Source organism: Serinus canaria, chromosome 6 (genome assembly GCF_022539315.1).
Source record: "Serinus canaria isolate serCan28SL12 chromosome 6, serCan2020, whole genome shotgun sequence".
NCBI classification, from domain to species: Eukaryota; Metazoa; Chordata; class Aves; order Passeriformes; family Fringillidae; genus Serinus; species Serinus canaria.
Genome location: NC_066320.1, coordinates 24,490,275 through 24,508,167, shown reverse-complemented (window position 1 = coordinate 24,508,167; position 17,893 = coordinate 24,490,275). Strand labels below are relative to the sequence as shown.

Below are 17,893 nucleotides of genomic sequence, written 5' to 3'. Positions count from 1 at the left end.
ATAGCAAACCTTGTTACCCTTTTCTGCTTGGTCTCACTCACCCCGCTGATCTGTCTGTCAAAAGCAGCACAGAGTCTGTTTTGATCCTTTCTCTTCCACCACAGGGAGACCTCCAGAGATCCCTCATCCAGGTGGATTTTGGAGATGGCATCGCTGTGTCATATGCCAATCTCAGCTCAACAGAGGATGGGATCAAGCACATCTACCAGAACGTGGGCATATTCCGGGTGACCGTGCTGGTGGAAAACAGCCTGGGCTCGGACAGCGCCGTTCTCTACCTGCATGTAACGTGTATGTATCTTCATACCCCTTGATAGCTGCTGGTTTTCTTGTAGAATTGTTCCTGGGAGCTAGAGGTGACATTTGGAATCTGGCAGCTGGGTCCAGAGTGGTGGGAAATGATGTGTTCAGCTGTCCTCCAGACAGACTGTTGATTCCAGGCTGAGAGGAAACATAAATTCATTAAGGTTGGAAAAGACCGCTAAGATTATTGAGTTTAATCAATAACTTTTGCTTTTTTAATCATGATTTACCTCTAGTTTTGGATAGTCTAATTTAGGACACCTCAAAGGACTGTCCAGCCCTTTCTGAAATGCACTTTCATTATAAAGCTTACACTTCCAGAACAACAAAGACACCCAGGGATCTTTAATGACTTTTAAAAGCTTTGAATTTTACTTTGTGCATGTTTTGCTCTCTAATGAAACACACCCACCTCTGGGATGGAAACCAGTGCTTTTCAGTGTTTCTGTTGTCATAGGAACCAAAATCTTTGTATTAAATAGTAATGACAAAAAAAAAAAATCCTCACATTGCTTTTCCGCTATTCTTTTTAACATTTTCATACTTCATATGTGTCTGATTTACAACTGAAATGTATCCCGAGTTCTTGGATAAAACCAACATTGTATTCTTTCATATTTATTCTAGCACATGGTTATGAACCCAAAGGGTCAATCTATTTATCAAAATTTTGTAACATTCCTAATGGATTTTGTTTGGGGCCATAATTTTCTTTCTACAGTGGGGTTTTTTGTTTGTTTTTTATGTTTTCATTGTGTGCCTCTGTGCCAGATTAACTGAGAAAAAAGGAAATTCCAAAACCTGAAGTTATGTTTACAGAAATATTGTTTACCATCTACCAAACTAACTCTACATATTGTGTAGATGATTTGGCACATTCCCTGCACTTTACCTCTAGTTTTGGGGTTAGTTCACACAGCATGAAAGCAGCTACCTTTTCAGGGTAGGAGAGTAGCTCTTTAATGGAGAACCATTGTGTCAACAGATGGGAACAGTGGGAGGCAGGAGTGTGGGAGATTGGATTTTTATGGAGGAGGACTAGAGGAGCAGGAACAAATATCCACCTGAATGCTCCCCTTCAAAAACACCTTTGGTTGGCAGGTGTCCACCCTTCATTCACTCACAGTGTCTTTCTGGTCTACAGCTGCTCTAAATCTTTTTCTTGAGACTGAAGGCTTATGAACCATTTTGATTGTTTAAGCTGTACAAGAAATAAATAATATTTGGATTTGTTGTGTGACTTAGCAGCTGATAGTGTGCATTTCTGTATTTTACATAGGTAATGCCAGCAGGATTTAAACACTGAGTGATCATTGCAGCCAGACCCAGATTATGTGTGCCAGACTCCCTGGAGGAGTGACAGCTTTAAGGGATATGTCTCACCTTTCTCTACATGACAAGAATTAGGGACTGCAAAACAGGTTACAAATGAACATGCTGCCATTCAGACTAGCAATAGATTTGCTGAGGACAGGGATGCACAGTAGATCCAGTCCCCTCCAGAGTCTTAACAGCCTGATCCACAAAAGCTTCTAAATCCTATTTGAAAGCTTGCATTGTCCCTCAGCCCTCTGCTGAATATTCTGCTTGGGTGTTTGAGTTTGGCCTTTGGGGAGTTTTGCAAAAATATCTGTCCTTAAAATAGACACACACGTTGCATTGTAAGATCCACAGATAAGTAATGTGCAGCCTGAACATCCAGAGTTTTAGGAAGGGCTACAAACTGGGTGATCCCTGGTTACAGGGTTAGTGCATGAGTGTCTGTAGCCAGATCTGGGCCATCCAGCACCTTCCTTACCTGTGGCCAGCACTCTTCCTGCTGGAAAAAACTGCAGGTGCTGAACCTTGGTGCTTGTGGTCTCAAACAAAAAAATAAAGCCTTCATCCTGTGCTTTCCTCATCCTGCTGCAGCCAGTGCACAGAAGCGGTGCCTTTCCTACAGTTGCTCCAGGGATCCACAAATGCAGGTTACTGTGAGAGAGGAGCATTTTGAGTTGGATGGATAATATAAACTGTTGTATGTAAACTGCTCAAGCCAACAGCCTGTCTCTTAGCTGTCCTGACACATCAAAATTTTCTCCTGGAAAGTTAGTTATGGATTTGCCTGGATGCTTCAGAGTAACATCACCTGTGCAAGTGAGCCTTTTGAGAAGTTTCTCCCTTTCAGGTTTCTGGAGCTTGGACAGTACTTTTTCCTGGGACAGATGAAGGCCTTAGCCTCCATAGCCCTGCATGAAGCTCAGAAATTAATGTTCTTGAATCCTCTTCAAGCTGACCTGGGAGAAAGCAGTCTCCTACCAGGAGGGCCTATCCAGAGTGAGCTATCCCCATCTGCTGGCCAGATACTAGCTCAGCTTTCCAGCCTCCTTGACCCAGCTGTGCTGAGAAATGCTCAGGCAGAGTGGGGTTGCTTGAGCCATTCTTTCATATCTCTTCCTAGCCTGTGGGGAAGGTCCAAGGAGGGGCTGGGCACTCTCTGCCATGCAGGATCATTTGAGATCTGTTCAGAGCAGGGATGCAGTAATGTTGGAGAGTATCAGACTTTTCAGGGGCTCCATCATTACAGTTGTCACTGCATTTAGCTGGGGAAATTGCCATTTTTCAGGCCTTAGGGTCTTACTGAAAGCTGGAACAGTGTGGTGATGGAAATGGATCTGAGCAGGAGAATGCCATTAAAATCACAAGGGTGAAACTTTGGCATCTCATGAATTTCCATGAGTGTTGACTGATGTTTATAAAAGGCAAACAAGCCATGGTCTCATGTATAGCAGGCTTTGGTTAATCTGATCATGGATAACTCTTCATTGGGCTGCTTCAGCTTAAGCAGTGGCTGTGTCTACAACCCAGGGAAAGATGCATTCCAGTAATAAATCAGGAACACTGGTCCTTATTTTGGCATTGTTTATACAGTCTGATTTGGGAGAGTTTTTTTCCTCACTCTGCTTATTATAATACAGGATGCTTTCTCCAGAGTATGGTCTTCATTTGGGCTGAAAAGCAAATTCATGCATGGGGTATATCCTGAAAGATCCTCCCTGGAAATACATCTAGCAATGCATCTCAACTCCATATGAACAATGCAAAGCTGTGACTCTGGTTCTCATCACTGGGGAGCTCACAGACAGAGGATGTGTAGATGTGGCCTTAATTTGTTTAAGGAACCCATGTCCTCATGTGACCTGAGGTTTCTTGATTTTTCTTTCCCCGTCACTCAGGACAATTGCTTTGTTCTCTTAGTGAACAGTCAGAACACATTTTAAAAATAATCTATAGAACAAGATTTAACAACAAAGGCCCATCTGTTTCCAGAAGATGGGAAATGTGTAACCCTGGGCATAATGTCACTTGTCGAATGAATTATGTTCTGTTTATACTGAAGAAATAAAAGAGTTTATTGATGAAAAGGAGGGAGTATAAGGTAACAATAAAATGCAGGCACTCGGTGAATAGCTGCCTTCAGAAAGAGCTTCTGCTGAAGCTCACCAAATCATTGCAGTTTTCCAGCAAAGATGCTTCACATCTGCTGGAGCCCTTTGTCCTGCACATTCTTACGTCTTCCCAGTGAAGGCCACATGCACACAACAGGGCTCTGTCCCTATTGTAAAAGTCATATAAGCTCCTGATTTTATAACATTCATGCAGTAGGGAGTCCAAGTTTTTCAGCTCCAGGTACAGGGGTGGCTCCTGTTCTCTGAGGAACAGTTTTAATATAGTCCTGAAATAGTCCCAAGCCAAAACATTCAGCCATGTCCCGTAGTGATTTAGGGAAGACTTTTCTTCCCTAAACCAATGGATATCCCACCCAGGTTGACTTCTCAGATGGAGGGAAAACTCACCTGCTGCTTCTGTTTCTGCAGGCCCCTTGGAACACGTTCACTTATCTCTGCCCTTTGTCACCACGAAGAACAAGGAGATCAATGCCACAGCAGTGCTGTGGCCAAGCCAAGTGGGAACACTTACTTATGTCTGGTGGTTTGGGAACAACACAGAGGTTTGTATTCCTGATGGACTGAGGTCAAAATAACCCTGGAGAAGCTCTCTGACAGAAGAGGGAGGGAGAGAGGGATCTGGGAATGCTTCTATGTAGTCACAAATGCAAGAAAATTATAAACCAAATACCGAGATACTAATGGGCCTTGGAGGTACCGACATGGAAATGTAAGTAGTGCTTTGTGTTTGTGGCTGTGACTTAGCTGCAGGCTTTATTGCTATTTCATGTGAGCTGTCAATAGGTTTCTTCCTTAATTCCATCCAAGGGTAACATAGTTAACCAAAATCTGGAAGAGTTTCTGCTGTTTTTCTTCACCCCCCTTTCTTCATTAACAAGAAGAAAAAAAGTACAGCTTTGGAAGATTTTTTTTTTTAGGAAAACAACCTTTCAAGCTGAAGCAGTGTTTATAGCTGGAACTGATCTATGCTGAGCCCCAGCACCCTATGCTAAACCACATGTGCAAAAGGACCTTATTATCATGTACTATGGGTGGATGAAATGGTTCCCAACACACCTCCCTGCCCCAGGGCTCTGCTCAGATATGAGAGCATCATCCATCACGTTCTGCTGCCTCTGTGCTTGCAGTCTTGGTGAATCTGCACAGACATTAGGACTGTTACTTCACATATAATTGTGGCTAAAGTACCCAGAAACCCTAATTAGTTTCTGAGGGGAGAGGTTGTCATGGATTTTGTAGAGCCAAGAGGGACCTTCATAATCACACATTGTTCTGTTCTGTATAATGCAGATTGTAGAGTTTGATCAGTACCTTCTGCTTTATTTAACTTCTTGTCACTAGGGCAGGACCTGACTTCTTGTTGTTGTTGTTGTTGTTTTGCATTAATAATTTTCCTCAGATGTTGGAAAATGCACTGCTTGTCCTTCTGACCATCTCCTCCAACTATTTCCCCACAGCTAATTATGCTGAGCTTTGAACTCATGCACCGTGTTTGTAGTCTGAATTTATCTAGTCTGGGATTCAAGCTGTTGGATCTTGTTATGCCTTTTTGTGTAGATTAAAGAAACTCTCTGTACTATCAGCAATCATCTCCCCCTAGAGGTACTTACAGGCTGTGATTGTCACCTTTTAACCTTCCCTCTGATCTCCTAAGCTCCTAAGTGATCGGGGTTGGTCTAATTTTGTTCTCATTGAAGTGTGAGTTTTACTATAGACTACAATGGAAACAGTTTGACTTAATACTGGGTGCTTTGAAGGTCTCATCCTGAGTTCATTAACAAGTGAGAAGAGAAGTTAAGGCAGAGTCTGCTGGAGGACACAACTCATTGATGAAGTTGTTCACAGCTGAAGGGATCTCTGTCCTCTCAAGCATCAGCAATTAACAAAAACGATGTGTCTGTATCTAAGGACAACATGGGACAGCAAATGTGGAATCTTATGTTGGCTGGTTCTGTGACAACCCCCTTGAGTCACCTTAAATAAAGTACTTACAGTAGATTTAGGAAAGGTGGGTGCTACCTGAGCAGTGAATGTTGTAGGCCTTTATATCAGGATCTGGGCCTCTCTAGGGAGTGAGCAAAGGTGGGCATTTTAACATAGGATCCAGAACAACCAGCATGCCAAGTGGAAAGGAAGCACTGGAATCTTACATAGCTCCTATGGAAATTATAGTACCTTACTCTGAGCTTCAGGAGAGCATCCCTTTCTGGGATTTGTGTGCCCTCCCTAGGAAATTAGCTGCCATGTCACAGGGCCCCTCCTGAGTCTGAAATTTCCAATCTGGAACTAACTCCTCAAACCATCCCAAAAGGATAAAGAGCCAAACTCATTTTTGCTTTTCCTTTCCAGCCAAATTAACTGAATTTTTCCTTTTATGATGCATTTGCAGCCACTGATCACATTGGAAGGGAGCATCACATTCACATTTTCTGTGGAAGGGATGAACACCATCACAGTTCAGGTCTCAGCAGGAAACACCATTCTTCAGGACACAAAGACTATTGCAGTGTATGGTGAGTTCTTCCCCTTTTATTTCACACAGGATTCTCCATAGTCAACATTTAGAGAGCCAGGATAGCTGGCAGCAACAAGAGGTCTTTATTCCAGAATGCTTTGACTGGGATTATAAATTGAATTCCAGTGTTACCAGTCCAGTGTAGTATCTCTGAAGGCCACAGATTGACATTAGTGCAGACTGACATGATTGCAGAACATTGATCTCCTTCCTAGAGCCCTTTGCATGTGCTCCATCACTCTTTGATCATCCTACATGATTGTCAAAATGTTAGTTTGTTTTGTAAGCTGGTTTTCCCCCTTCTTGGCCAGCAGAGGCCTCTTAACTCACACAAAAGCTGCTCAGCTTGAAAGATAAATCAATGCTGTGTGCTGCAGTTCTGCACAGAAATCTGCACTGATCTGACATTGTTCACATGTGTCAGAAGCAGTTAGGGCACACAAATACCATATTGTGTAAATGGAGCCTAAAACCCACTGGGAATCCCAGTTTTAGCTGATGGTGATCAATGTGGGCAGCTCTGTTAACGGCAACAGAGATAAGGTACATTTTCCAAGGCTAGTCCTCTCCCCATATTTCTCACTGTTCCCTTGCAATTAAGATCTCTAAGGTTTGGGGCACATCTATGAGAGCCCAATCACAGCTTCCTACACAGGGTGTGCCTGCTCCAGAAGTCAAATTGAGGGTAACATTTCATTTACATTCCCAACACAGCTCCCTTTGCAGTGCTATTCATCCACTCAAGTAAGGACTGATCACTTTTCACTTCCAAGGCACTCCAGTGATGAATCTCCCAGATTCTGCACATCTCTCACCAAGTCCCTCAGGTGCACTGCTGGATTCTCTCACAGTCTGTGCACCATCTGCAAACTGATTAAGCAAAACATGAGCTGCACCAGGTTTCACAAGGTTCTGCCCCCTCATTTGGCATGAAGGCATTTCAGTCTTGACTCACTGCTCTGTCATTGTATCTGCAGAGAAATTTCAGTCCCTGAGGTTATCTTTCTCTCCAAACCTGGATGACTACAACCCAGATATCCCAGAGTGGAGAAGGGACATCAGCAGAGTAGTCAAGAGAGCTCTGGTGGAGGTAAGCTGTGTGCATAGCCTGTGTTACAAGGGGTCTGGTTCCTGATTTGGTCCTTCATTAGGACTGGATCAGCTGTTCTCTCAAGGTGTCTCTTTGTATCCATCACCCAGAAATGGAGAATTGATGGTGTGAGGCCAGCATCCTTAATTTTGGACAGGTGAAATGGAGAACTGACAGTGTTTGAGGCCAGCATCCTTAATTTTAGACAGGTGACATGTTCTTACCCTATGATAATCTGGTGCCCAGAGTCAGCCTTCAGTGTAAAGAAACACTGTTCTAATGGAATTGCAAATATGCTGTAGAAAACTTGTGAGACCAAAAATTAAACATTTTTTACTATGCAGAAAAACACCACAGCAAGTGCTTTAAGTCCTTCATCTAGCATGAGTCTCACAGGGCAGGATTGGATGCTGGTTTTCTCTGAAGTTCCTTCTTTAACTATGGAACACAATGTCACAAAAATATTCCAGTGTAGCTGAAGATTTGCATTTGAAATTGAAGAGGTAAGAAGAGTTAGAAGACATACCTGGGGTTTTTCACCACAGTAGAAAAACAGTGCAAGGAATTGTTTGAAATAGTGTTTCTGCTTTTTTAAAAATAAGAATTCTCAGATTTTGAAAGAACAAAAGACTTGTTGATGTTATTAGCAAGCTTAAGTGTTATTTGTGGCATCATCTGGGCAAAAATTCTAGAAAAACTCTGCTAATTAGGTGCACAAACCTGTCTGGATTGTTTCTGAGATTATTTTCTGGAATTTTGTTAAAAGACATGAGGAAAGGGAAAAAAAAGAACATTATTCTGGAGCTTAAATCTTCTGACATCTTTACGTCTGTATCAAGTATTCAAGGATCCATTTATCTTCAGGATGAATTTTCAGAATATAAACATCTCAGTAAAGCAAAACCAAACCATAAAAAAAGAAGATTTGTAAAACCACAGTACCAAGGCTACATTCCAAAAGCAGAGCAGTGAAAACACAGAGTCTTTTTGTTATTTGATTGGAAAAATAAAAATTGATAGCTAATTATCCATCTTTATATAGCTAAATGATTCACCTTAAACAAGCCTTTGTGAGAAGTTCCTGTAAAAATTAAAGATAAACCCAGTAGATTTCTACAGCAATTAAGTAAAAGGTATAAAAATGAGTCAAATAACTAAATAATTCAGTAGGAAATTATAGCTGTGCTATAGAATTTTTATGAACTTTTATTAAAGTATTATATTCTTATTACAGAATATCACCGGGATAAAATTCTGCTTACAAAATTACAGTTCTGTACTAAAATCTGATCTTCACTCTGAGAAGGGATAATTTCATATTATCACAAAATATCCTATTTCTTGTTTTGATCATAATTATTTGCTTGCATCATTGATTTTCTGATTACTGTCTCCCATTTCTGAAAAAAAAAAAAAATTGTTCCCAGCCTCTGAAAATGAAGGCAATACTATTTTGACACCTTAAAGCAACCTGTTAGGCAAGCACAAATACTATAGGCTCTGGCTTCACAGAATACTCATAAGAATATAAGGAACCTTTATAAATTTATAAGGGTTTTTTCTAAATTCACTTTACAAAACAAGACAAAATTTAAAAAGGGAGCAAAGACACATGCTTTCCCTTGGTGTGTGGTGGAGGGGACTCTACAGGGTTTTCTCCAGACTGTCAGCAGTCACATTCAGGTTACCCACAGGACAGGCTCAGAAAATGGTGATTTATGATCAGTTTTGTCCTGCATCCACCATTTTCTCCAATGAGCAACTCCTCCATAGTTTTGCTCCTGAACTCCCATGGAGAAGAATTCCTGAGATTTAGATCCAGTTAGTCTCTGAGAGGCTTCCAAGTCCTTACTGCAAGGGAATCTCTGTGGTGCATCTGTGATCTGTCCTTGTATCTGAAGGCACTTTTTTTCCACCACTTTAAAAGTGACCAACTAAATTCAGCGCTTGAAAACTTCAGGTCAAATCAAAACCTTGAGATTTAAGTGCCTTTGGTGGATAATTCACAACAGAAAGGCAATGGGGGAAGAGTCATCGAATTATGTTTCTCCTTCCTTTGGCTGACAAAACTTCCTGAGGGCCAAAGTAGATCCTTTTTTGGATAATAACTCAGCAATCTGAGTGTGTGGCATCAGCTGAAACATGAGATTGGAGATGACCCTGGTAGTAATGCCTTTAGGGTACTTTTTTTCTGAATTTTGTCTAATGTGTCAAAATTAGGGATATTAAAGTCCTCACTTAAAAATTTCAGCCAACAAGATGTATGAGATACATCCTACACAGTGAAAGTACTGTGATGCTTTAATGAAGAAGCTCTCTGCATCCAGTGCCATCCACACTGTTTCTGTCTTCATTGTTTCTCTGTATCAGGCTACAGGTATTTCCAGCAAGCACGTTCTGGTTGCAGTGCTCCCTGGCCTGCCCACGTCTGCTGAACTCTTCATTTTACCATATCAAGATGCCACAGGAGAAAAAAAAAGAACTGCAGCAAACCTAGAGCAGGTATTGTGCCAATTACTTGGGGAGGTGTATGTGCATGCATTTCTGTGTCTGTGTGTATATATGAGATGCATATATCTGTTTGTATATGGGATTTGTGTATGGTTAGAACTGACAATTGTGGTAGGAATGCAGCTGAATCACTGGGGTTCATGTTACACGTTACATCCTCTTTAGGGGTTTTTTTAATGTTTCTGTTTTTTCGGGGGGGTTGGTTGGTTTGGGCAGGGTTTTTTTTGTTTTTTCTTTCCCCAGCATTGGAAACAGGCTTTGGAGCTGTCTTTAGGAGTTTAGATGCCCATTTGTGTTTCCTTAAATGTCCTGTTTACTACATGGAAGCAGGAAAAAGGAAGAAAGGATTTAGGGGATGACTCCTGCCAACAGGAAATGTGGAGCAAAGTTTATGACACTGTCAAGAGTCTAGAAAGCACTGGAGGACAGAGCTGGGTGGTAAACCCAGGCAGTTCATTAGTTTAAGGCACAGGGATGGGATTGGACAATCTGCCTGCCTTCTTCATGGTGCTGGAAGTGGGGCTGAGCCACTGTGGATTGTTTTCTCTGTGAACAGCTGAAATAGGTTATGATGACTGAAGGACTCTGTCTCTCTGCAGACCCAAAAGGTCCTGCCAACCAGATGGGCCTAGTAGGATTGTAATTAAAAGATAAGACTGGACAAAAATCCTGAAATCACATAGAATTGTAGAGTTGTTAAGGTTGGAAAACACCTCTAATGCCATCGAGTTCAGTTGGTAACCTAACACTGCCATGTGCACCACTGAACTATGTCCTCTTGTCCCAGAGCTCCTTTGCTGCCTCTCAGCTTATAAATTCAGATTCCAGGGGCAAAGATAACTTTGGCCCTGAGGGAAGCACCACTGTAGCTCTGCCTCTCCACACTCCATGTCCATGGCTCAAGCCATGTTAACTTAGCTGTGAGCCTCACACCTCCAGGTCACCCATATTCTGAAGCTTTCCCTTGCTCAGCATTTCTAGCTGTCATCTTTTCTTTTGACAAATGACCTTCTTAAATTTTCACCACCCATGTAATAAACAAAAAAGATGGAGATTTATTGCTCTGCAAAGTCTTTCCTTCCTTTTCCCCTTCATTTCCCCTTCTCCTCACTTCCTTCATAAATTGGCAAGGAAGCCAGTCCATAAAATTTCAAATTTACATCTGACCCAGCTCCTTTTAGGCACTCAGCAGCTTCTCTTTCTCCCTCATTTATGCCTCTCCTCTTCTGTAAAAACAGAGTCTTTGTGACTGTGGAGAAAGGAAGCCCTGGCAGTGCTCTCATGGCCCTTTTTATGGACAAAAGGAAATGTCATTTTCAGTGTAACTCCATCAACATCTCTGGCATCCTGCAGGGTCCAAATGGTAACCTTTGGAGGAGAGAGAAACTATTTGCCATTTGCAGCCAGCTCTTTTCTTTGAAAAAAACCCAGGATGGTCAGAATGTTTTTCTTTCTGGTCTGTGGGTGCTGCATTCCTCTTCCTAGTAACTCTAGTAAAAAATGTTGGAGTTTTCTGTCAGAACTTCCCAAGGGCCACAAAGGGAGTCTCTGCCTTCTGCTCTGAAGCATATTCTGATACTGCTCCTGTTTTGTCATCTGTTTTGCCTGTGATCCTTCACTATGCCTTGCCCAAAGTGTCTCAGAGCTCATTCAGCAGACTCTCCCCATGCTTGAAGTTGCTGGGATGAGTATTGGGAGCAGATGTTTATGATGGCTAGAGCTTAAGAAGCTTAAGTTGCTTCTGAGGTACTTCTGATGCATTTGTTTTTTTCTGGTAGGAATAGAAGTCTGTTTTGTAGTCGTGGGCAAGGAATAAGCTATTCAAAGGCACGTATGTGAGCTTGCCAGTTTGCAGGTGCAGACCCAAAGGAGTTACAGTTCTGAATTATGTTTTCTGATTTAGAAGAGAAACTTCCAAGTGTGCAGGGAATAAAATGGAAATAGTTTACACAAGTACTGCAGTGGAAAAAGGTTCCTTAAGGAAGCACTTCATTACAGAGTTTCCTTTTTTTTCATCACCTGAGCTAGACCACTCTGCCATGGGTAACCAGGAGGGGTGTATGTGTTTTCATGGACTTTCACATTTACCAATAAATCTCATTCATATTTAATAACTATGGAAGGCTTACATTTTGCTGTTTTCCCTTGAGATGGATTAAGCTGTTCTGGTTTTATCTGATACATCATCATTTGGCTTTGTAAACATACTTTTAGGTCCCTCTGTCCAGCCACTCATCTGTAGGTACATAATTCCCATTGATTTCAGAGGCACTTAGATGTCCACTATGCCTTCACAATCTAGGTCTTGGTTTCCCATTTCTCAAAGTCAATAAAACTCCTTTGTGCCACTCACGTTTTATGTGTCTGAGCACAGCAGGCCAGTAGTAGTGGGACTGCAGTAGTGCCCCACTTGACAAATGTACATTTCCATGCAGTTTTCCATGAGGATAGTGCATTTGTGTCTCATGCTCTCTTTGAGACTGTGTTTAGATGGTAAATGTCATTTTCTTCCTCACTTGATGTATCACTTTCATACAACTGTCCCATATTATTTTTTTATTATACATAGAATCAATTATTGTCATATCCGTTTGCATTTAGAAATGTAAACTTGTTATTCCTAATATTTTCCATTGGAGACTAAAGTACCTTTAAAAAGTTTGACTGCTGTTGACAGCCAAAAAACAAGCTGCTACATGTGACTCTGGGGAAGTTTTCTCAATGTGCAACATAGGACAACTCCACCTAATACATAAATACATAAATATAGAAAAAGTGCTTGATCCACTCCACTTTCTGTAGTCAATGCAAAGTTATTCTTCACAGTTCCCTAAAAAATCAAAAGGCCTTTTTATCCTGCAGAATCCCAAAACACATCTGCAAAATCTTGTATTTATGACAGGAATATTGTGTCCTTTTTTTTTCCCCATTCTTTTTTTTTTTAATTGGGTCATTTCATTGCTCTGCTTCGTTTAACAGTAGCTGAGAACTGACCACCACCCTGTTTAAAAATGTAGAAATAATTGGCAGTTGTCAAACACTGGTCTTTGATTTGCATGCTATGACTGAAATATCCCAAACAACACTGAAATATCCCAAATCTTGCAAAAACAACCCCCCAGAAATGCCACTGGCCACTCGGGTTGGAATGCAGTTGTCACACCATCTTCATGGACGGGCTTAGTGAATTTGATTACAAAACTCAGATCTGCTAAATCTGAAATTAGCACAAATTTCTTTCACTTCAGTGAAAGGCAAATCTCTAATAGTAACATTTCAATAAATTATTTTTAGCACAAATATGGTTCAAAATGAATGTTCAGTAGGAAAATATTGTAATTAAAATTCAGTAGAGGGCAGTTATGATTACTCTTTATTCCAGTGTATGGATTTACTCAGTAGGAGAATTCTGAGGGGTTATCTTGTTACTTATGCATTTCACAAATTACTTCATTCCATGTTGTTTCCTAGTGGGGGCTTTTTCTCCAACATAACAAATGCATTTTCTTTTAGTAAAATGAAATGTAAGCAGAAGGTACATGAGAATTCTGAAGTGATGTTTTCATATCAAGTAAAGGTTTCAGCGTTATCCTGAATTTCTCTTTAGTTCTCCATTTGGGTGCTTTTCACTTGCCTATTCAAAATTACTGTAAAAGAATAAAAAACAGGGGTAGGAGCAAATAGTTAATGACATTTGAGGCCATTAATTTTTTCTCTGAGAAGAGCTCTCAGCAATATAGCACAATGGAGACTTTGGCAAATGGTAACATCACTGGTTGGTAGCCAACTGTACTCAATATGTTGCAGCTGTGGCCAGTATCTGTATCCAGCCAAAGAGATGGGAAATGACATGGATGACTGATTATCAAATGGACAGTGATGAACTACAGAGATTAAATACCTCTTGTGAATGTAAAACCATTGAGAGTGGCATTCAGGAAGGCTTTAAGGATATACCTCTTGGGATTCTTTCCTTAAAGCAGATTTAGTTTTACATCTGCTTCTTTGCAGCTGATGGAGCTTCTATCTTATTTTAGAGTTTGGGGTTTTCTTTTGCCCCCCCTCCTAAGCTTCAGTGTATTTGCTTTCAGTACTTTTCTGTCCTCTAATGTATTTCAGTTGTGCCCATCACCAAAATACTTTTAGCAACAAGATCATGACAGTGAATGCCTTCAAATCTTACAGAACATTGTACCAAACTAAATTCCAGGAAGAGGTTGATATATAGGGTAAATCATCTAATTTTTACTAGGACAGGTTTTTTTTAACACCCCCTTGACTTTAGATGAAGATCAAGTCTTCCACTGCTTCTTAGGGGAGGTTGGACCAGTATTAAGAAGGCAGATGAGGAGAGGCTGGAATAATGTGAGCCAAAAGACCCAGTACCAGGGGCTTTTTTCTTTAGCCAGCTTTTCTTAATAGCTGCTTGTGTGCTGTAGGAGAGGCTGTGTAAATCTCTTGTCTCAATACCTTTGAGTTAACTCCTGCCTCGTGACTATCAGCCCTCTCTCCCTCATCTTTTGCTCAGAGTACGGAGCAGCCCTTGATTCTCAAGGCTGTTTTTGGTTGCCTTTGTTCATCAAAAGTGGATCCTGGCTTTTATGTCCAGGTCTCTGGGTTCATATCTGCTGTTCCATTCCTGTCCCAGAGTAACCACAGGAATATCCTCCTCCTCGTGCTCTCACAGTGTCCCTGGATACTCCCAGCAGCTTGAATTTAGCATCTTTCATTGAAGATCTGCAGAAATTCCTGCTGGAGCCAGGAAGTCAGTGACTGTGCTCTTTTCAGTGCTAAGGCAAGCAAGCTTTAGAGGCCCCATGTGAAGTGTCCAAGGTTATCCAGGGCAGGTGGCACAGTTTAAAGTAATCCACATTGGCCCTGACTCCCAACTTCACTTTCCCAATGTTGGTTCAAGTTTCTTCCTACTAAATCAATGTGCCTAATTCTTTCCTTAGTTGTTTATTGATTTGCTCAATGAATTGAATAGAAGTGTAGCACTCATTAGTTGAGATCTTTACACAGTATCTATAAAATTATCAAGATTCTTAGCTAGTGCATACTGGCACAGTTGAATCACATTCAATTAGTCTAAAATAATTTACACCAGGGGTTTCAAAAGTCAATAAAAGTATGGGAAAATGCCCTTCTCAGTGATAATTCTGCTTCTTGGTTCACATAGTTCTTTTAGAGTCCTAAATCTGACAAAATGCTAAGAGCAGCCAAATTAATTTTTGTTTTGTTCCATTTTTAAATTGGAATCTCTTTTTTTTTTTCATTCACAAATTGTCTGTTATTATTATTCATTATGTGTCCTTTGATGAAAAATGATACATGAAGAATAGTTCCTATTACTGAATTATTTTTGCACATCATGCTTAATTCTGCAAATGAAGCAGATAAAGTCAATGAGGCTCAGTTAAGGACCAAAACTAATTTTGAAAGCTAATTATTTTCACAAGAGAGACTCTTGAAGACTATAAATTAAGAGGTTGCTATTCTAAGAAGTTTTGTCTTCAGCTAAGTTAGTTGCATCTCCGGGAGGGAGAGATGAAGAGGGGGAGGCCTGAGGCCAACCTGTTCCCCAGATGGAGGTCTGGCTGTTCAACTGGAGTTGCATTGCTATTTTTGAAACAGGTCAAAGTACTTTGATGTTTCCTTTTCTGCTTTTTAAACCAAAATGCATCCGTGGTATCACTTTGAGTGTGGAAATAAAGGGAAGCACAAACTCCAAAATGTTCACCATTTAAACTTTTTATTACCTCAACAACTGAGATCAGCCTTTGTGTGGAAATTTAATTCAGAGGCACTATATTAATAGTGCAAACAAGTCAAGTCAGAACCAAGCCTAGATTAAAGTCTGATAAGTGAGCTAGAAATAGGCTTAAAGGCAGAGGAGTCTGTTCTGCAATCTCAAAGCAAAAGTCCTGACTGACCTCTCAGTGCACAGGTCCCCTTGGGACCAAGTGAGGACCACAAACATTGCCAGGTCCAGCTTTGGAGGGCAGTGTCCAATCCCAATGTAAAATTTGGCCCTTGAGGTTTATGCAAGCTGCTCACTGACCTCAAATACTGGCTTTTGTAAGTCATTGTGTAAGGTCTCTATTTCAGATAATTTTTAGGAGTACAGAAATGCATTTTCATTCTGTATGTCTGTTTTGAAGAGAATCTTGTTTTCTACATAAAGAAAAATGAAAATATTGTACCAATCAAGCAAACATTTTAAAAACACATCTGAATGCATCTGTTCTTCCCTCAGACGTGTGTGTCAGGAATCTCCAGAGCTGCCTGAGGAAGGCAGATGTCTGATTCTCACTAGAATTTCTGACACTTTTGAAGATCTTAGGCTGTTACTCACTTTTTTCACTTGTTCAGATTCCATAAAGACCAAGGCAAAAAAAAAAAAAAAAAAGCTGTATACAAAAAGCCACTGGGAGAACATGTAATTAATTGAGCCAAGGAAATATGCTTAATACTCTGCATAGAATGAACAGTGTTGCTGCCAGTTTTGACACTTGGTGTGTAGTCCTGGAACATTTATGGCTGTTTCAAGCCTCTGCTGAGACACTGATGGTCTCAGGCAAAAATATTTTAGTCTGAGATGAATTTGTACAGGATGTCATACAATGAAGTCCTCATTCATAATCAAGTAAGAAAGCAACACAGTAATAATAAATTTCAGTTGTGACTCTTTCTTTGTCTTTCTTCCTTTTCCTTACTGCTTTACCCTTACTTCCTTTCTCCTTCCTGTTTTTCCTTTCCTTGGCCCTCCAGAGAGGAATACCTGTTGATTTTTCCCTCCCACACCAGCCACAGCACCTCTCAGTTGTGGTTTTGCCTCTTCACTCAGTGCCCCAGGAGCCCTAAGGGAGACCAGGGAAGATCTCACTGCCCCTTCAAGTCACCAGTGCTCAACCAAATCTCTTGTACCTTCTCATGCTGACGTTCTCCGGATTTTCCCGTTCTCCCATTTTCCCCCAAATCCTTGAGGAAGCCATTCTCCAGTGCCACATACAACGTGTGCTAGCTGCAGACTCAGTTACATGCCACAGGAAGCCTCTCCTGGTATAGAAGGCATCATGTTGTTTTTTACCTCTGCTCTTTCCCTGCCATTTTGGGCAGGTATCACAATGTGTTGAAGAGGAATGACACACAATGTGGTTGTCTCCTTTCTTTAGTTTACTATCTCATATTTGCCTTTTTTTTTTTCCTCCCAGAGGCTCAGGTGCTCCAGCAGCATCAGGATCTCAGAGCAGAAAGGAAAATTCCTGCAGGGTTATGGAGGAGAGCTGTTAGGTTTTATGTAGGACTGGATACAGCCAGGATGGTACTTTCCCCATTAGTTCCATGAGCCATTAAGGTACCTGGTTTACACCATATCAATCTGCATCTGTTGCTCTAGTTTTAGAGATGAAAAACTTTTTATAGTTGTCAATCTTGATTATTAATATGCTCAAATCCTTAAAGAGGGCTATAATTTGCTTCCCAGGCATTCTTCATGTACTGCACATCTTTGTGTCACCATCCCTGCTGCTCTGAGCTCAACAGATGGCTCTTTGAATGCAGGTGGTATTTTTTCTTGCTATTGGAAGAAATATATTTATTGCTCATTCTGGCACCCATGAAATAAATTGTAACTTTAAAGAGATATATTTAAAAATATAAATAAAATGCCTGTAAGAGTTATTGCCAAATTGATATTGGACCAAAGGCACATATTCAAGTGATCAGCAGCCAGAAATGAAGTGTATGAGCCAAGAGTATTGAAAGAACCATTAAGAATGTTAAAAAAATAAAAGAAGCAGATAAATCTCATACTGTGATGAATGATAGCCAAGGAACATCTAATCATAGCTGGGTAGAATTTACTGAAATAGCTCAACCAGACAAAAATGAAGAACATGAAAAAGATGGTGTAAAAATTATTGGAATGTTCTTTTTTTCTGACAATTTTTCATTAATCTTCAAGGAATAAGGATTTATTTAAAACAAATTGAATTAAGTGGTGAGCACTAGAATACGATTCCA

The 17,893-nt window shown here is 40.7% G+C and overlaps 2 protein-coding genes across 3 annotated transcripts in view; one reads left to right on the top strand and one right to left on the bottom strand.

The window, feature by feature from the left end:
• Positions 1 to 17,893, bottom strand: part of SMC3 (structural maintenance of chromosomes 3) — a 1,169,611-nt gene that overhangs the window by 895,892 nt on the left and 255,826 nt on the right. The gene's annotated exons all lie outside the window — the stretch shown is intronic.
• Positions 1 to 17,893, top strand: part of LOC103814130 (VPS10 domain-containing receptor SorCS1) — a 258,007-nt gene that overhangs the window by 231,849 nt on the left and 8,265 nt on the right. The window contains exons 19-23 of the mRNA XM_030241082.2: positions 105 to 291; positions 4,161 to 4,294; positions 6,142 to 6,265; positions 7,245 to 7,357; positions 9,728 to 9,859. Of these exons, the coding sequence (XP_030096942.2) occupies positions 105 to 291; positions 4,161 to 4,294; positions 6,142 to 6,265; positions 7,245 to 7,357; positions 9,728 to 9,859 (690 nt within the window). The remainder of the gene's footprint in view (positions 1 to 104; positions 292 to 4,160; positions 4,295 to 6,141; positions 6,266 to 7,244; positions 7,358 to 9,727; positions 9,860 to 17,893) is intronic.